At 41.5% G+C, this 21,078-nt stretch overlaps 1 protein-coding gene across 8 annotated transcripts in view; it reads right to left on the reverse strand.

The window, feature by feature from the left end:
* ANKS1B (ankyrin repeat and sterile alpha motif domain containing 1B) overlaps positions 1-20,447 on the reverse strand; it is an 837,577-nt gene extending 817,130 nt beyond the window's left edge. For 3 of the 8 annotated variants that reach the window (XM_019545118.1, XM_019545116.1, XM_019545119.1), the window contains exon 1: positions 20,106-20,443. In XM_019545118.1, the coding sequence (XP_019400663.1) occupies positions 20,106-20,239 (134 nt within the window). In that variant the 5' untranslated portion in view covers positions 20,240-20,443. Of the gene's footprint in view, positions 1-20,105 lie in introns of all 8 variants that reach the window. The other 5 variants (XM_019545114.1, XM_019545113.1, XM_019545115.1 and 2 more) reach the window with 4 other exon arrangements.
* Between the last annotated feature and the right edge of the window lie 631 nt (positions 20,448-21,078).

Raw genomic sequence — 21,078 nt, forward strand, 5'->3', positions numbered from 1 at the left:
AGATGGAGATTCGTAGACATCAGAGAGTCATTTTTAAATATTTCTGAATGAGATTCTGTGTCTCTCAAAAAGTACAGAACTTGCAACCCAAAGAAATTAAAGTGGCTTTAAGCCCACTGTGGGCACCTATACATGTACACTAAGGCTGCTCTGACACACTGTAAATACAGTGCATTGGAGCAGACTAAACTAATGGAGTCTGCTGGAGCGTGGCAATTACTGTACTTCAGTAGACTCCAGCATCATGTGCATCAGCATCCCCGCACTGAAAAATGGCACCAGGGTACTCTAACTAAATAGTTAAAGTGCCTCCATCACCACTTTTCAGCACAGGGACACTGATACACATGACATTCCAGGTGCTTTAATTAAGGCAGCTCTCAGAGCCACTCTAATTAAAGCACTACTCCCCATAGAAACTAAGTGCAGCATATAGGAGAAGGATTTTAGAACAAGAAAAGATGTACACACCAGCCTGTCTTGCCCTGGATTCTGGGATTCTATGTCTTGACTCTCTCCTGCTGCCCTTGATAACCTGACTTTAAATCCTGCTGAAGTTTACTGATCTGTTTCACAGACTTGCATTTTCTGCCCAAATTAATTCTCTGGGCTCCAAAGAGGGTCATCCCAAGGCAGATTGAAGGGCTCTTATATTTTTTCTCAATCTGAAGCCACCTTTTTTGTATATTTTGATAATCCTCAGTATAACTTATTTTATGTAGAGTCACCATTACAATGATATAGTCAAGACAGAGTATTTATCAACAACTCCTCCCATTCATCTTTTAGTAACTGAGGTGTGTGGGGTTTGATCCCTTAAACCTAAATAAGCCAGGTAACCAGGTACAGGAGCTATCCCTTTGACCAGTCTGCATGATCAGGTCCCACCTGGCCCCTTCCAAAGCTGATCTTAAACATTCAGTAATTCCCAAGTACAATTACCCATTATCAAGTTAAGAAGGGCTGCAGTTCTTCTACTTGCCTTGATCTACCCATGTCTACTGCCGGGCTACTTCTACAAAATAACTACCTCCTTTCCCTCCACAAACAGAAGAGAAAAGAGCCCCTCTCCCTCTTTCTAGCTGTTTCATTTATATTTTTGTAAATGACCTTCAGCAGTGACAAGCATAGCTTTCTCAGACAGAACAGAAATCTAGTTTATTTGCCAAAAAATATCAAAAGGAATATCCTTTAGTATTCTCATCACCAGCAGCTCCATACTCTCCTTGGTTTACACAGAGTTGGACTAAAGGCAAAGAAGTATGCTAGGCATAAATTATATAAAGTTCCAAATGTGTAACAGAACGTTCTTTTGGGAACTGTACTTCAAGCATCCAAAATACTTTATCATGCTAAGTGCAATGAGATTATGCATATCTCAAACTAGATATCCAATATCAGTAGATACTTTTGACCTTAATGTCACTGTGCCTCCAATACCAATCTATTAATAGTGGGTAATAATCCCTCCACTCAGTTGTATTGTGAAAATAAATTCATTAATGTTTGTGATACACTTAGATGATATAGTGATGAGCACCATAAAAAGCCCATAAGGAAATGAATCATTCTGTCTTCAAAGTAAACTTGAATGGTTTGCTATAAATAGTGCTTAGGACTAAATGCTGAGCAATAAGAAAAAAAACATATATAGAGAATATCTGCCCTTTAAGAAAGTATTCTCTGTCTTGGACACTGAATGAGGCAGCAGACCTATGGAAAATACTATACATCATCATGTATAGTACATGGACTCACTATGTAAATATACAAGAGGACTAAATTAACACTGCACAGGTAAATCTTGATTTTGGCATTTCCTACCTTTTGAATAACTCACTTTTCTACCATAATAATGTTTTTACATGGTTCTAATTTTCTTGACTTTTAAAAAAAGAAATGGCAAAAACCAGAAATTCCAAAATGTGGCATCACACTGACAGCACACTTCACCAGTAGAGTTGCAACCTTTACGTATCTATTGTAGGGACCTCTTTCAGTTGAACTAATGACGTATGTGATAAAACTACTAAGTTGTCATTCTCTACATGTGCCAGCACTAGAAGGGGAAATGAAAATTTACAGTGGATTTCACAAGTAGTTACAGACAGCAGAGGAATGGTGACATTCAAGAACCTCAGGTTCCGTTCCAGGCTATGAGCAAGAGTGGGCACAGACTCTTCTGTTTACTCAGGCCAAAAACTCATGCTTGGGTAATCTCTATCAACCTCCCCCTGCCCCAGTCATGTCTATTCCCCTGCCCTGGCTTTTCATTTGAGTCTATTTTCCCCCGGCCAGTTACATTTGGCTGCTCTGGCTTTTCATCTCAGTCCTATTCCCCTTGCTCAGTAAATCCTAATTTCATCTCTGAACTTCAGTCCCAGCCTCCTTCCCCAGTTATTTCCAGTCCCCTACTCCCAAGATTTCTGTCCTGTCTCCTTGTCCAACCAGTTCCAGTCCTTCCCTTCCAAGTTCCTCATTTAGTCTCTCTTCCAACTGAGCCTCCAATCGCATTCTCAAACCTTTCATCACATTCCTCTTCCCCACTGGTTCTGATTCCATATTACCCTTCCTGAGCGTTTTGTCCAACCTCACTGTCTCACCCCTTTCCTACAGTTTGTTCCACTCTTTTTTCAGCCAGTTCCAGTTTTTCCAGACCTCTTATCAAAGATGTTTCTGACTTCCATTAAGCTCCCCATATTATTCTTTCTCCACTGGGTCCCACTCCCAATCTCTGTTTCTAGGCTCCCTTTCCAAAGTCCTTCTTCCAGCTCTATTTCAGATTCTTTGCCTAAACTGTTCCAATTCTCTCAGCCCACCATGGTTCCTGATGAGTTCTTTCTCCTCCTCTCTCTGTGCCACTAATTTTCAGGCCCAGTTTGCGTACCCCTCCAGACACAATCTCCTCAGCACCTCATTCAAACTTAGCATACCCATCCAACCTACTGATTCCCAGGCCATTCCCCTTCCAAACATCCAGTTTCCTTGACTAGCCAATGTCCACCTCTCACAGCTCCCCATATTACTGCTCCTTTTCCACCCCAAATCCAAGTATCATTTCCCCTCTCGCTTCACTTCCAGTCTCCCCTGTCTCAGTCTACTCTCCCTACATTCCCACAGGTTTAGCTCTTGCGCCTTCTACGCTCAGATCAGACAGTTTCTTCTTTATCTCTTCTACATTCAAATCAGGCAGTTTCCTTCTTCATGATGGCTGGATCCAGCAAAGAACTAAGACTTTTCAAATATTTATAATTTAATCAAGTTTTGACAGGTTTTCGTAAGAGAAACAAAATACATCCCTGCAGTGCTTCAGGTGCCTGTTCCAAATGTAAGCAACACTATTGCTCCTCAAAACACAGTTGCCCAAATGTTTTCAATATTGTTAAAATAATGTGTTTTTCTACCTTATTTCTGAGAAACAACTGAACTAATTTTGGCTGATTTTTTTCAAAAGAAAAAAGTTTGCTGAAAACAAACAGCTGACATTGAAAATTTGAGCCTAGAAAGTTAACATTTAGCAAAGTGATAAGCAACTGAAAACAGGGTCTTTAAAATGGGAAATGTCAGGCAACTTAGCTAACAGACGTAGTAATGCCCCATCCATAATACATAAAAAAATTGTTTGAAATCTATGCCACACTGTCCAGTATTATGTAAGGTTATAAGACTAGTCTGATTTTAAGCACAGCCCTAAGAAATGCTACAGAAGCTACACCCATTATACGTAGCCTTACGTGATGTGTAACTTAGGGTGTTGATGCACATAACAATTGAACCATTCCAAAATGTCAGTAATTGGAAACTAGTTCACAGTTGCTGCAGGTCTACATGTGTCCTATTACTCCAGGCAGAACAGTTATATTTTAGACGAAGTGCTCTGGTGCCAACACTAAGGGATGGGAGTGAGCAACTAATCCAGCATACACAGTGGGCAAGTGGCAGGGAGGAATGCTTGCACCCAACACATTGGGTGGAGGTCCTATGGGCCTGTGGCATGAGCCATATTCACTTTTCTGGTTTCCATTCTCTTCTAAAAGTGGGTTTAATAAGGTTCATCAGCCTTGTAGCAGGCACAAGGCTCTAATCCCAGAGCCAGATACACCCTGGTGGTCAGATCCACCTGCTGTGCTCTCTGGCCTCTATAGTACCTCCTGTTTCCTACCTGCTGTGCCTTAAATGTACAATGCTATGATGAATTTGGGAGGCTGCCTTTGAAAGCCAGAATAGTTTCTTTAAAGTTACTTTTCCCCTTAGAACAGTCCTCAGAGTGTCTTTATCCTCAGCACAGTCCTCATGGACTGTTTGCCCCGAGCACAGTACTCCAGGGCATGCCTCCTCCCCACTACCATTTCTCTAGGACACGCTTCCCCTTTGAGCAATGTGATGGGCTCCTTGTCAGCCCTACCTCAGTTTCACCAGACCCCTAGCCCTCACTCTGAAGCAATGATTCTCAACCTTTCTGGATTTGAGGCACCTCTCCATAACTTTTGTGAATTGAGTGGCACTCCATTTCAAAACCTAATTTGTAGACTACAGTACTTACCCTATTGCAGAGGAGCTGGGCATGGGGGAGGATGTTCAGAGAGGGACAAGCCTGAGAATGCTTAGTAGGCCTGTGCAAAGTGGTTAGTATTTGCTTAGGATCCAGATTCATCCGAATCTCCAAATTAAACAGGCCCCATCCCCTGCGCACTTAAGCCCCGTCAGTGGCTGCCCCACCTGGCCCCAGCCTCCTGGCTCATTAGAAAAAAAAAAAAAAAAAAGCCCCTTACTCGCCAGTTGCTGCCAGGCAGGGGGGAGATCCCCACTGCCTCCCACTGCCCTGCACTGCATGGGGGGGCTCCGTCACAAGCTGTCAGAAGCCCTAACGACTGCTGTAGCAGCCACTGAGTGCAGGGCATTTAAAAAAAAAAAAAAAAAAGAACCTGGAGCTAAGACCGGGCACAGCAGCCATGGGGAGCAGCTGGGAGAGTGGGTGGGGGATGGGGGATCATGGCAGAGCCCCCCCCCACGCGGCATAGGGCAGTGTGGGGCAGCAGAGATTGCCTCCCCCACCTGGCAGCAGCCAGTGATTGAGGACTTTTTTTTCCTTTTCTTTTTTCAAAGAGCTGGGGCTGCGCAGGGCAGCCATGCAGGAAGGGGGGCTGGGAGAGCAGGCAGAGGGGCACTCAAGGGGGCTGGGGTAGCAGGTAGGGGATGGGGCCTGGCGGGGGTGCCCCCATGGTCCCCTCTCCCCTCCTCCAGCCCCCCCACTTATACTGGCATGGAGCCTGGATCGAACTCCCTGCGGTGGCAAGTGGGGATTGCCGGAATCTCCAAAGCTCTCCGAATTAATTCAGAGAGCTTCAAATCAATTCCAACCTTTTTACTGGTCTCCTGATTCAATTCAGATTCGGAGATTCAGCTGCCAAATTCAGCTGAATCTCCTCCAAATCGAATCAGCACCTGAAGCTTTGCACAGCCCTAGCATTTAGCTACTTATCTCCTCACATGTCTTGCAGCATCCTTCCAAAGATTTGGTAGCATCCTGATTGAGAATCATTGCTCCAAGGTAACCCCTGTGCTCACACCCCCACCATCGGCTACCTTCAGTTCTATATAACATAGCTCCCACCAGCAGAGTCCTCAAGACACCCCTAGGATCTTCTACTCACTCCTTATTAGCCACCCCATAGCTCATTCCTGCCAGCTCAATGTTTATCTGACCTGAGATTTGCCCTTCCCTAGGCTCTCTCCTACTGTCAGCCATAGACTGGCAGGGCCCTCCCTACTTCTACCCATAGCCCAGAGTTTGCCTTTCCCTAAGGATCACCAACTTACTTCCATCCAGCTTCTTCCTCCTGGGCTTCTTGTCTGCTGTCTGACACCAGCCCTGCAGCCTCAATCCCCTCTGAGCACATTTACAGACTCACCTCTCACTCCTTCTCCAAAGCTGCCAGGGACAGCTCTGCAGCAAGTGCCAGGAAACTCTCTCTACTGTATCCTGAGCCCAAATGCCCTCTCCAACACATACATCAGGCTTATAGAGCCCTAGGCTACATACCCTTTCAGTCAGATGACCCTAATGCTTTTAAATTAGTCCAGAGGTTTCTCATTATCCCAGCAACTTTTCCACAGTAACCACTTAAATAGATGCCTGGAGTTTAGAACCTTATCCTATTCCTGTTGCTCCAGGTAAGTGGCTGTAGTTTATTACTGCCTTGGAGCTATGACTCCTAAGTGACTCCCTTCTACTGCTGGTCTCTGCAGTTGGCACCAATTCAGCCATCTGCAATCTTGCAAATCGCACAATACTACCTGCACTCCTTCTTTGAAGTAACAGGGACTAGGAGTACCCTGTTACAAGCCTCCCCTTGACCAAACACTGCAGTGTGCTTGCCTGGCTGGGGTAGTGGAGACATTCTTTAATAAATGCTTCTGTGTGTCCAGGGTCTGGGGCTAGAGCAATCAAGTTAGGAATAAGGGTACAACTGGTTATTAAAAAGATGGTTTTTACTGAGCTCATTGATTAAAAAGTGCTAGCAGAAGGAGAAAAAGGGGAATGCAGAGTTCTGTTTGTATACCAGAGTATCCAGTTATGGTCTCCATATGTAACCATCCAGTTCACAGTGAACAAATTCAAGTTTACTTGATTTTCCAGATACTTTTGAACTGTACCAGGTAGCTTTAAATCAGTTTAACAGGCCTGTACATCTGTCTGCTTCAGGTTGAAACTGCATTTAAACTGGTTTAAGTATTGTGTGCGTCTATACCTTCAAACAGTAATACTTCTGAGTCACAATTCCTCCCTTGCTTCCTTTTTTTTGTAATTTAATTTGGCCTACAGCAGCAGTAAAATATGTCTTGCTATTTCTTTTTCTCCTCACTCTTTATAGTTTCCTCAATAATGTTACTTCCAGTCACACATTGGCTTGGTTACTCTAGCCAGGACACTGGTGGGGGGAAAAGTGCCCATGTTTCATCTTTACTTAAGAAATTTCTGCTTCCTACTTACAACATGCTGACCTGTTCACTTGCTCCTATCCTTTATGAACTGAAGATCAGGGTAATCCAAATAAGATAGATACTTAGTTCCTTGCACAGGCATATAATGAAAACCTTCTTATAATGGATACAAAAGTAAATTGATATTATATAATATATGTCAATCTACTTATACATTTATATATTTTTTTTAAATGTTACTTATCCATGTTATGTGAAAAGATTCTTGCTAGATCATTTGGTCATTTGATTATATATGGTATACTCTGCAGTACATATGCACAATACAAGTGATTGCAAATTATTTACGTGCATAATCTGAACAAATTAGTAGCATGGATGACAAGCAGGATATGGAAGTAGATAAATAATTATTTGGGAAAATAGAAAACTAAAAATAAATATAAGTAACATTACTGAAGAAACTATAACAGAGATTTAACTGAGATCCTGGGGCTCAAGTTTCCAGTGTTTTCTCTTTATCTTTCATTTCTATAATAAAATCTCAGATTGTATATAACTTGCATTGTTGTACAATAAATGTGTCTAGAGAAAAACAATATCTTCCCCCCTTTCTTTAGGGGATGCTTCCAGTTTTAGTTTATATGGGAACTAGAACACTTATCAAACAACATGAACAACAGGAACAGTTCATAACCTAACCTACACAGCAGCCTCTTGGCCACAAAGGAGAATACTAAAAAGCCTATACCATTTAAGACAGTCTGTCAGTAAAGGAAAATTTCTTCCCAGCCCAAAACGTAAGTAACATGAAGTTCATAAGGACCCAAAACATTGTCCCAGTTTAGGACAAGAAGGCAGGTATTATGTTAGCTGCTGTTGCTATAGGACTTCTGAAGCAGAAGGGCATAATAGGAGAAAGAGTTTGTAAAGCCAGTGGAGAACAGGAGTAAACAGACTTCCACTGCATCCTTGAAACCAGCCAATCAGCTAAAAAAACCTCCTTTCCTATTAGCCCTCCGGAGGCAGATAGATGAGACAGGCAAAGGGAAAAAGCTGTTACCTGACATCACCAGGATCTACTTTTTGCTCACAAAACTATCTGCCAAGTCTGTAGCTGAACATGCAGATCTCAATTGACCTTCACACTCATCAGCAGACTTACCAATGACTTCCCCACTTACTGGAAGACTGTCATCCTTGTATACAGGGGCAGCCAACAAGGATGGTTATGAGCATGTAAAGCTCCCACAAGTAAGGTAAGAAGTGGAAAAGAAATTTTGAAAGCAATTAAAGGGACTTGATGCAATGGAGCGGTATTGTCATCTTTAATGTCACAAATTCTTTGGGTACCTGTACACGTGCAGGGAAGCTGCTTCGATGCACTGTAATTACAGCACGTTGAAGCAGACTCAGTTAGTCGAATCTGCTGGAACATAGTAATCAGCACACTCCAGACAGCCTCCATGTCTTGTATATTAATGTCTCCGCACTTCAAAATGGTGGCGGGGTGCTTTTAACTAAAGTTAGTTCAATGAACTTTAGTTAAAGCACCCCCCACTGCCATTCTGAAAAATGGCAATGCTGATGCACGAAATGCTGAGGGCACTTTAATTAGAACAGCTCTCAGAGTTGCTCTAATTAAAGCGACCTCTTCTACCTCCGGAGCATGGTGACTCTTGCAACTATTACATTAATGCCAGTGATGCTAGGCCTTTTGACCATATCATTTAAGCCAAGAGTCCCAAACTGTAATATGCCTACTCCTAGGGGTATGCAAGACACCTCTGGGGGGGTATGCAGGAGAAATTGTGTAATGGCAGATTGAATTTTCATTACAATAATAATGGACATTTAAGGAGCTAATATATCAAAAGTATGGTGGTAGGGGTATGTGAGAACCCCTGATTTAGGCTATGCAATGCAACTGCTAACACGATACATCCTAGGCATCCTGCACTGTCTGAAAAATATACAAGTCTGCAATGTGCGTTTCACTTTAACTGGGTTGACTAGTGATTGACTGTGCATCCTGATCTGGTGGATTATGGGCTCTTCATCATAAATAATGGGGAAAAAACTAAAAACTGAAGAAATGTTTTACCCAAGCTCCATTTTCTTTAACTTAACTATAAAAATAGTTAATAAGTACTAGTATATAATTCAAACTTCTGTTATCCTACCTGTTCTTTTCGTACCCAGACCTTGACTCTTTTACACATGGAAATTTTTATATTGCTTGTCTTTTTTTGTCTTAGAAAATTCATGTATAATGGATAGGAAAATGTGTAGCAACTACTTTAATAAAAGTACAATTCACGGAATTAGAAGATATAGAAACTTTGGTATTTATATTACAAAAAACATAATTATTTAGTAGTATTATTAATGACAATAGAAATTCACGGTTGTTAACTTAAGTACAGGAGTGTGTCTATATTACTCCCCGAAAGCAAAATAAACAAATTGAGAACACTGCAATAAGCGAAAAGAAATTAAAAAGTAATAAAAAGTCTGTCAAATCAAGGCTATAAAGTTCAAACAAAATGCACTCTTTTCTCAACAGAATCTACATGCATGCAAAATTCCATACCAATAGGCAAGAATTAACATTGTATTTTGTATTTTCAATATAATACTTTCAATATAAAAAGTAGTCAAAATATTTTATCTTGAAGTAATAAAATCATTAGGGTGTGAGAACTGTAACAGTAAGCAGAGGGGAAAGGGGAATGCTCTGCTTGTGTAAATGCCCTCCACTAGCTTTACCTTTTGTTTCTCCTTTCTACCTATTTATATTTTCACTGCATCTTCTCACACTTACAGCTTCTCTCATTCCCATTTTCCTGATCTCCAGCTATTTTCTTTTTCACATTTAGCCTCTTTTCCACCTTGTATTCTATCACTGTAATGTTTCCCATTAGCCCTTTTTCCCCCTGCTCTCTTCCCCCTCCCTTCTCTGCTTTACCTTTTGTCGTTCTAATTTCTACCTATTTACATTTTCACTGGCATCCTGCCATGCTTTTAGCTTCTCTCATTTCTTGGAGTCTCAGAACAGCACAGACTTTCTATGCCTGAAGAAGAGTGACTGCGCATGAAAGCTTCCTAAGAACTTGTTTCCAACTACCCAGTTGATCTAATAAAAGATACCACATCTACTCAAAGAACCTTGTCTCTACTAGCCACCCACTTCAAAGCAGGTATAGCATGTAGGTTGGAGTAGGAAAGGAATGTGACAGAACTCTCTTCAAGACTCTATGCCAATGACATAAATTAAAGCAGTTCTTAAGATGACCCAACTTGTGGCAAAATCAGGGCAATACACATTAGCCCACAACTGTAACCAGTTCCCCAGTGGCCTTTTCCTTCAACACTTATATCAAGTGGAACTCTGATGCTAAAGTGAAACGGCATAGGCATGTTTAAAAGCAAGGATCCATTCTTCTCTTTTGCATCATTTGCCGCTTGGGAAGGTATGTAGTTCCTAAAAACATTTATATAGGCCCATCATAATATTTTTAGCTTTGCAAGTCATGAGGTAATAAAACTTAAAAAAATCAAATCATTCTTTATGTTTTCAGCTGTGACCCATTTTAGCCCTTGCTATTTCAATTAGAACTCGAAAACAATGCTTATACCAGCTTTCAAATGGTATGAAGCTGTATTAATCATCAATTCTAGTGGGTCATCAGATATAATGAGCTGTTAAAATCATATCAAAATTGAAGTGGTAGAGGAAAAAGCAAGATGGTAATCGGAATAATATAATTATAAGGTTCAACAGTGCAGAGCTAGAAATTAATATGATTATCTTCCAACGGTATAAAGCAGTCATGCTTAGCACCCATGACACAGTAGAGCTTTATTATAGAGACATTTGAACAACTTCACAGTTAACATAACACTGAACTGTTCATTTAAGCAAGGGTTAAATCACAAATGTATATGCCCTTTCAGCGCATCTCACCAGTTTCACAACACAAAATTTGGGAGCAATCTGAATTTTTTTTTGGATTTGAGAGTTCATCTGCTAATTACCTTTAGTGAAAATTAATTCAGGATGAATTTCCCTAGGATTTGGGTTTTGGTAAGTTGTGTTTTTGGAAATTTTATTGTGTTTTGTTTTTTCCATTTTTTTCAGCTGATTTTAACTAGTAAAATATCTTTACTAACCCATTAAAGAGTTAGCACACTCACATACAGTTCAGGTTTAAAGAAATGTAATTGCAAATTAAGCAAAGTTATCAACAATTGTACACCTAATTGTTGTAATGTTAATCAATGCCAGGTCCACAGCTCAGGTCACTCTCAAGTAGTCACTGTGATATCAGAGACAATTAAAGCAATTATCACTCCCCCTCTGGTTAATTTGCAAGGGGCAACACTATTGGTTAGCATGAATTGATGGCATGAGAATCTATATATGTGCTAAGATTTCCCATTGATGGTTTTCTTGATCCACTACAACATAGGAAACTGAATTCACTACATGCCCCTATATTTGAGGCACTAGGCCTCCCCCCTTGCAGGTTGTAGCTGTGTCTCAGTGGTATCCCTAAAGTAGCAAGAGAGTGCAGATGCTACTAAACTTCTGCAGAGATGTCTCCCATTTTTTTTCCCTGCTTGTCAAAATTATCTTCTCAAAGTACAATCTACTCTTTGGGTATGGAAAAACTTCAACAGTTCCAAGAGTGTCACTGATTAGAAACTGGTTCACAATTGTCTCATTTCGGTGGTGCCCACGTGTACACTACTAAGGGTTTTTAATGCAATTGTCTTTCAGGCTTGCAGTGCTGTCAAATTGCCACCAGGGGGGTGGTAGCGAGCACCCAGCCAAATTGCAATTTTCTGCTCCCTCTTCTCACTGACAGAGTTCAGTAAAGACCCATTCTTGCACTTTGCTGAAATCTGAATGGTGGTACCACAACTGGGAGTGCACCTAGGGGTGTGTGCGTGTAAGGTGAGAGGGGAAGCTGCCTAGAACCCTGCTTCTGAGAGCTCAGCCCTTCTGAGCTGCCAGAGCTTTTGAGGTTTTTAAAAATCACTTTCCCCTAAGCCATTCATCAGTTTACTTCAGTTCCTGGAAATGAGCAGGGTTTGGTGCATCCCAGTCTGATTTCAGGATGGAGGAACGATCAGGTGGGGCAGGGGCTGGCTAGACCCCTGCTTCTGTGTGTCTGGGGACTTGGGGCTCAGGGTACAGGTCTCTGATACTTTTACAGATCACATAAATTTCTTTCCTTTGGTGGCTGAGGACTCCTTGGGTAACCTCAAGCTCCTAAACATACAGAAGCAGGAATCCAGACAGCCCCCACCTCCACACCTGGCTACCTCCTACCCCACCTAAACCTAAAATGTACGGAACCCTGGTCAGGAGGGTGGCTATCATAGGGGACAGTCAAGAGAAAAGCAGAGGACATAAAGGCATTGGGCTGCATATCAATAAAAGACAGAGCATTAGAAAACCAGAACGTCCTCTATGATGGCCATCCTACTGGTTAGTTACCACCAATAGAAAAAAATTGATCTGATCAGCTCTTTAAAAGAACCCCTAGACAGAAACACTAATGGTAAATGCAGACAACAGAAGTTGGGGCAGTAGAGTTCTGGCTGTATACCAGAAAAGGCAGTTACCCTGCAGGGTCTGGGGTAAAGGGTGGGAGTAAGAAGTAGTGCAGTGTGGGATGACTGGATAGTCAACCAGACACTAATTATGGAAAGCTTGGTATCCTCACATAACTCTGAACTGGTTCAAAATAATACTTCATTACCCAGGTATACTTTTGAAGCAGTTCAGGAGGTTTAAATTGTTCTAAACTGACTTGTACCTCTGGAGGCTTGCAGTTTAAACCAAATTTAAACCATTCTAAGTGTTATGTTTCCTTGCACCCATAGGGGGTATGCAGCAACATTATCTTTACAATCTGCAAAGGGGTTGTAAACAACAGAATATCATTTACCCACAATCTTATGGCAGGAAGTAACAGAGTCAACACTTTGCTCCCACTCAATAATTGGCAGAATGATCATCTATATCTAGAGAGGATACAGGTGGTGTCATCCTCTCTTCTGGTAATAGAACTTCTCTGATCAAAGGTGGAAGAAAGGGGAACATACTTTAGATAAAAGAAACAGATGGAAAAACATTAAATGGCACAACTCATTACTTCTCTAATACCATTACAACATGCCATTATGTGGAGAGGTGACAAACACCACAGTAAAGCACCAGCACTATCCAATTGTCTAATGCAGACAGCTGAACTGATTCCCTCTATATACAGAAGGATTCCATCAAGATAGCCTAACTTCTCAAGAGTTTCTTCTGGTTAACTTCCTTGTAGAGTTGCTGTGCTCTACAGACTTTTGCTGAGTTCACAAACTATTTTTATGTTAGTCAGCACCCCTCAAATTTGATACCTTATCTCCTGGTCCCTGTTTCTCCTCCAGGCACTGGGTGTTTTGGATTTTTGTAGAACCTACTTTAGCATTATGGCCTGCATTATGTCCTTCAGATTTCAGAAAATTCCACAGTAAGTAAGCTTGGAGGATAAACAAGGTGGGGTAGAAGCTGACTACAAAGCTGGGAATCAAGAAATATGTGGAGCTCCTGGCATCGCTGGGTTCCTTGGTCTTGCTTTCTGGCTCACTTTATTCCCCTCCTGTTTCTAGAGTGTCTACAAAATGCCCTGCTCCCTATCCATATTGGTACTTATGCATACTATATACTTTTCAGCTGCACAGACACAAATCTTCATTAGGCTTTGGTTGAAACAATTTAACAACAACAGCAACAAAAAAGCATAAGGAATGTGAAAAAACCAGAAAATTCAATTGTTAAGTCAGCCTTTAAAAGTCAAAAAGTTTGAATGTGTGGAAATACCCAGTCAAACAACTGTCAATGGTACTGGGTAGTACAAGGCAAATCCTGGAAACAGTAATTTGCATTTTGCACTGAAAAAAAGGGAAAATAAAATGCATGTCCCACAAGATTCAAACTATTTTTGGCAGGAAAGGCAGATAATTTTGGCATCTTTTCAGACATTATGTTTCAAGTGAATGTTGGAGCAACAACACAAAACACAGCACATGTAAATAAAATGTTATTTTCATAGGTAGGGATAAGGATTGAAAACGGATTTGCCCAGTCTAACTGAACAGCCAACATAGTACCCTTGATCTCATAGGAAACAAATCTTTCTCCATTTCTCTATTTACTTCCATTGCATGATATAATAACTTGTAACATAGGAACAGAGGACTGAAAGGGACCTCCCAGGTCACTGAATGCACTCCCCTGCTATCACTGGCAATCAGGTCAAATAATCCTTTTCATAAACTGATCCAGCTTTAAGCTAACAACTCCTGCTCCTCTTAATTTACACAATTTATAACCAAGAAGAAAATTAGTAGTAAGATAAAATGTCAGTGTTATTGATGTTGGGACCCATGTATTATTTAAATTAAAAAGTGAATATTAATTTTCTTAAAATCTTTTAAAAATACTGCTTAGAAAATGTTTAAAGCTATGAAACATGTGCTCTTCCAAAACAGTAAAAATCTTGTGCTGAGAGACTGTTGAAAAGAACCCTAGGGTTTTATGTAAACAGAGGATTCCATTAATATAGTTCTTAGCACTAAGATCAGGGCTGTGGGGCTGAGCTATGGCTTTGCCACAAGCAAGACATTGACTTACAATCTGCCTCCTTGCCTGCTTCTAACTCAGATACTGATAATCTGCAGCCTAGTTTTCCCATGGTTTGAAAGAGAAACACTCTGTGCCATGCTTAATGCTTTGTGATGTCCCTTAGAGTACCAGAACGTTTGCACTGTTGAATCCCTTGGGATACTGGAAGAGTTGAGTTGTTGTTCGATTCATTCCCTACCCACCCTTTTCGAGAGATGAGGGGTTTATGTTCATGTGGGGCGGAGGGAGGAAATAACAGTCTGTACAGGCTGTTCCCTCATGTCATGCAGCAAGCCACTATATGAGTAGTTAGCAAGGGGGAGAAAAAAGGGGTCCCTCCTGTCCTCTTTCTACTCTGTGAAGTATAGAGAATGGGTAAATCTGGTTCTTAGTCATTTAAGAAATACAGTTCTGTTTGAAATGCAAAAGTTTATAAGAGCTCAGTATTCATATTTTATTCAAAATGATCCCTTTGCCTCTATATTATCCTCTGTTAGTAAGGTAAAGCATTTTCTATTTAGTTTTATTTTTTGCACTGCATGTGGTGAAATCATATGTCAATGGCATTTTATATTTCAAGCTTTTTGTGTGTCCTGCAGTATATGAAAAAATTGAATTTATAACTTTCCAATTAAATAACTGTTATCTAAATGTACTGAATAAAGTGGTTCTATTACCAAATCACAATTTAAAAATTCACTGATTTTATTAAGAATGGTTTACCTTTTTCTACCTTACTGTTTCCAGTTACTTAATTTAGGATTTTAGGTAGCAGAACTAAATACTGTATTTGTCAAAGTGAATGGTAGGATTTTGCTTAATTTTGTGATGCAGTATTATAAGGATGATTGAAAAAAATAAGAAGTTCATATTCCTTACATTTGCCCACAATCTTTTATATATCTTAGTACGTTCATTTCTGCAAACAGGAAGAAAAAGCTTTACATTCCGATTGTATGCCAACCCTCCAGAAGATATACCACAGGAGCAGAGTGGGCAAAGATACCATACGTCCCTTTTGGACCCTTTTATGGGTATTTTCAAGATACAATAATCCCCTCTTATATTAGAAAGCCTCAGGTAGCTCATTTATCGTAGCCCATTTTTATTATATCTATGGGGTCTAGCATAGCACAGATTACCCAAAGCTATAAGTCAGATTGCAACTTCATCACTGAAATATACCTGCAGGTCCTATGGGAACCAGCACAGGGCTATTTATGGAGTTCCACATCTGAGAAATTCAGGCCACTAACTGGCCATTACATTAAAGCCCTCAGGACATTTATACATGAGTTCTGAGCCGGGGGGGGGGCGCATTTTAATTAGAGTGACTCCAAAAGTTGCTCAAATTAAAGTGGCCAGAACAACACACATATCAGCATCCCCATGCTGAAAAATGGTGGCAAGGGCACTTTAACTAAAGTTCACTGAATGAGCTTTAGTTAAAGTGCCCTAGCCACCATTTTTCAGCACAGGGACACTGATACAAGTGACACTAAAGTCTGCTGAAGCACCATACTTACCACACTCCACCAGCCTCGATTAATCGAGTCTGTAATTACTGACTCACTGTACATGTACGGGAGCCCTTATATACCATCAAAGTAACTTAGAGTGACTAGAGTGGATGATAGGGATCTGCTCCAGTGCTTTTCTATAATTCATAACACACTACAGTGAAACTCATTTTTTTTAGTTCAGGAGAACAGTTTGCATTCTTGTCTGTCAATACATGGCCTACTACAGTTTTTCCCACATAACTTTTGCTTAGGTGAATCAATAGGTTCTGCTGTCTTAAGTAGCCAGTATAATAAATATTCAGAGGCAAGTGCCCTCACAATTGAACAAATACCAGTTTTACACGCATAGCACTTAATACACTTCAAACTCTTATGTGCTTAATTTTTAGCATTAGTCATCAGTGGGCATGTCTACATGAGATGCAAACTGCACAGTAGCTGAATAATACTGAGCACTAGCATGTCACATCACAAACAATGCTAATACACTTCAGCATAGTATTATTAGGTTACTGCATATTAGTGTGACTAAAAAGGTGTTCATTGGCACTACTGAGCAGTAACTGTAGTTACTGTGTATTTATTTAATACTTGATTATACAAATACTAAATAAATGTGCAGTAACCACTGTGCAGGAGTATCTCATGTAGACGCACCCAGTGGGATTTAAAGCTTAACACTGATTTAAGTGCCCTGTATAAATATGGATGCTTTTCTGACTTGGGGTCATAATTCAAGTTATTTTCTTTTTAACTTTGTCCTTTAACTACTAAATGAAAAATTTTGCAATTAGCATCTATTTAAATTTACAACTTTTAAATAATCAGCCACAGGGCTCCCCTATTTTTCCCTGAATGAAATACAAAACTTTTGAGAATTAGAAGAAAATGATGTAATAAAAATCATATCTAAGGACAGAGTTCAGCCAGAGTTTATTCATAATAAAATTGATATTTATTCATCAATATATGCATAATAAACTTAATTTACATGTGCAACCCTTGCACAGGCAAAATTTCTACTGACATGAAGAGGAATACTAATTATACCAGGACAACAGAGCTCAGCTGTATGGGTCAGGTTGTGCCCAGCACTTACATGCGTACTCAAGGAAAAAAGAGGATGACTGGAATATGGATTGTCACAATGCAATCCCTATACAGGTGTCAGAAACAAAATCAGGCTTTATGCCATTGGAAGTAAAAGAACTCTTCAGATCTAGTACCAATGCCAAAAAACAGTGCCAAACTAGGCAAAGAAGATATGGCCCTAAGGCTGCCTCCCACCTAGACTGGTTAAGGTGGGTACAAAGATGATATACCCCTTCAAAGGTGGAAGAGGTGGCCATATTCTGCTAAACTGTGGAAAAAATCAGGGATTGGAAAGCATTATATAGTCCAAAGTATTTTCTTTGTAAAAGAACAAATATTTTCCTACATTTTAGCTATACATTTCTTCCTCATTAGGACACCTCTTTAAAATATTTTTAGTATGATTAGATGTATGCAGAAAAATCACAAAAAAACTTGCATCACGTAGCATTGAGTATACAAATTCCAGAAACCACATCAACTTTAGACTTCTTGATAGTGATGGTAGTGCTCTTCTACAACTTTGCTAAAGTCACTGGCATGATTCATAATATCAGTGTTGCTCTTTTCCTAAGTTGGCTCAAGATGCTACTGTGACTCCATCTCAGTATGTTTCATTGTTTACGTGTGCTATATCAATTTATAGAGCCCAACCCCGTTTGCTTCAATTTTGCAAATTGTGCTGGATTTAATCCAACTTATGCATGATTACTGGTACCATTTGAATCTTACAACTTGCCCAAAGAAAACTGCATTACATACATTAAATAAAATACATTACAGATCTCAAGCACTTAGGGCTGAATCTTGCAATACTTGCTGGCAGACATGGTGCTTACTACTATGAGTAGTCCTAGTGAAATCAATGCCAGTATTACATTCACTGTGGAAAGCCCTGTGCCCAATGGTAAGTGACAGCAGAACTGGGCCAGAGATGGTGCATTTTGAACTATCAATTTATCATTTAAACTATTTAATTAGCCTTCTATTATAATAGTATTATTCTAATTTAGGGCATTGAAAATAACTGTATACTGTATTTTTATTTTTTAAGTTATTTTATGTTTCCTATATTTATTCCTTTGTTTTAAAAAGTTGGAAAAGCTGTCTATTACTTTGCATTATAAGAAATAGCATCTTCACAACATACTTGTTTCATTTCACTTAAAGAAATGCCTAGCATAGAAAAAGAACATATCTAGACAGCATGGAATGTTTAATTTCTGTCTGTCAATCACTACCATGACCCATTAACCTGGGTACAACATCATATTAATTTGTATATTATACAAGCCACAAAATAAATGCAGCTAATATAGGTACTTACTTTCTATAATCAGAAAAAACACATGTATACTCACCTACAGAGATTTACAAGACTTGTCATTTACAGTGCAAAGAATAGCAAGACAATGAAACCAACTCAAAAAAAAAAACTTCACAAATCTATCCAGTGAAACTGGGTTATAAATGGATAATCATTCTACCGAAGTGAACTTCATCCTGGTAAAATGATGTTACAAAGAAACACGTATCACTTTTTAATAAGCGATGCTTATCTTTTAAATTCAACAGATTACCTGACATATTGCTTGCTAAAGAGCCTATTCAACTGCAGTACCAAAGGCAATTGTACAAATCTATTTTGATTTTGGCTAACATTCCTGTAATTAAATGAAAAATGAATTGTGCTGTGCCAACTCTCATATCACATAACTCTGGTGAACTGTGTTGGTGTCTATTGTTTATTTCCCTAAAAACTTTAAGGAAGTAAGAGTAGTAAAACATAAAATGTTAAAATATAATTCAAATGAGCATAATTTTGACAGGAATATTGCAAGCCCTACTATAAAAAAAATATCACAAGCAGTATATCAAAATATAGTGACCTGGGCCCTGGCATATAGAGATGTATTGGCAGTAGAATCTCAAACAAGTCGACCTTTCTTGCATTTTATTAAGAAGAAGATTTCAGTTTCTTCCTTTCCTCCAGTAGAACACAGCTAATGATTCGTTTAAGTTTGAATTAAAACTCTTTTGAACTAAATCTGCCTTGATGTGCTATTTCTAGGGTTGTGCATCTCTGGTACTGTGGACCTCCTCCTCCTATTCAAAAAGTGTTAATTGCCATAAATGCTTGGGAAAATGTTTTTCTCACCTACAGCAAGATGACACTTAAAAATCAAAGCCCTGATGCACATTGCCTGAGATATGACTGTCTAAAGTTGACTATTTTCAAGCAGATATGGCCAGCAACCCAATTCCCCTCAACTAAATCCAGATACCCTAACAGTACTGCTGCTATTACCTAGCCTGCTCTGCAAGTTTTACACCTGCTGTGGGTGATGACCTCTCCGGAGAAGGTCCACTTCCTTCATTTTATAGACTCATTGCCTTGGCACGGTTCATTTCTTCTGGTAAGTGAGGGTAGCAACTATGCAAGAGGGTGTGAAGGGAAGCTGTGGCTTCTCCCCCAAGCATCCAACAGCTTCTTTGTCATTAAACATTGGATCCGAGGTATAAAGAAATAAAGAAATAAATAGCATCCCTGGAAGAGGAGGCTATTGTAATGGGCAGGGGGCCGCAATGATACCATTGTGCCCATTCAAGCCACCCAACAAAACACCCAAGTTCTGCACCAGTGCTAGACACAGAGCGAGAACAGGTCCCTGCTGACGCAGCGAGGGCAAGAAATTCAAAATTCCTGCATCCCTGTAATGAAAGCCTTGGGCTGGAAACGCAGACACGCTGGCAACTGGGCGAGCCAGGATGAAGACAGCAGGGATGGAGAGGAGGGTGGGAGGAGGATGGAGGTGAATGTCCCCCAGCAGGTGGGCTGGGGGGAATCATGCCCCTACCTCAGCAAGCTGGATAAGGGAATAGCTCCGGATCCACTGCCCAGGATCCCGCCTTTCCTCCCAGACAGGAGTTTCTCCACCAGAGCCACGTTCCCCGTGCGAGCGGCTTCCAGCAGCTCCTGGTCCTTGCCCATGGTGTGGCCGCGCTCCCCAGCGCGCAGCGGCGAGGGTCGGTGGCGGCCCCCTCCCACCTCCCCCCCTCGAGCCCCGGCGCCGAGGTGGGCGATGCCCGCAGCCCCGGCTGGCCCGGCAGCGGCAGCGGCAGCGGCAGCAGCAGCGGGAGGGAGGAGACGCGCCTCCTCCCAGCTCCACGAGCCCGCTGCTGGGTGGGTGCGGAGGAGAGCGGGGAGGAAATGAGGCCAAGACGAGCCTCCCCCTCCCCCCGCGCGCACACGCGCACCCCCAAACCCGGCCGGGGGGGACGGGGGGGCTCAGCCCCGAGCCGGGGGAGGGGCGGCGCCGCGCCGGGAACCAGGCCCGTTGCTGGGGAGACGCGCCTGCCGCGCGGCCTGGGCGGTCCCTCCCCGGCCCCTGGATCCCGGCCCGGGCCCGGTGCTGCTGGTGCTGCTGCTGTGCCTGACCCACAGCAACAGCCGCGCCTCGCGGGACCCCTAGCGGCTGCCCCAGGCTGAGGGGGTCGGGGGACCGGCGGGGCGGGCTGGGGGCAGCAGGGGCGCCCCGCGCTGGGCAGGGCTGCAGCCTGGTGCTGCCCGTGAGGAGCGAGCGCCGGGAGGCAGCTCATGGCGGGCTGGGGTGGGGCCGGGCTGCCGGCCTGCTGCGGGGGCACGCACCACCACACACACACACACACACGACCCCTTTACCTACACAACGCAAGCCCCCATTACACACACATGTACATACACACACACAAACAGGGCAAGCCCCCATTACACACATACATATATAGGGTAAGCCCCATTACACACACATGCATGCGCACACACAGAGCAAGCCCCAATTACACACATAT

The sequence above is a fragment of the Crocodylus porosus genome, unplaced genomic scaffold, assembly GCF_001723895.1.
Source record: "Crocodylus porosus isolate Cpor-Errol unplaced genomic scaffold, CroPor_comp1, whole genome shotgun sequence".
NCBI lineage: Eukaryota > Metazoa > Chordata > Crocodylia > Crocodylidae > Crocodylus > Crocodylus porosus.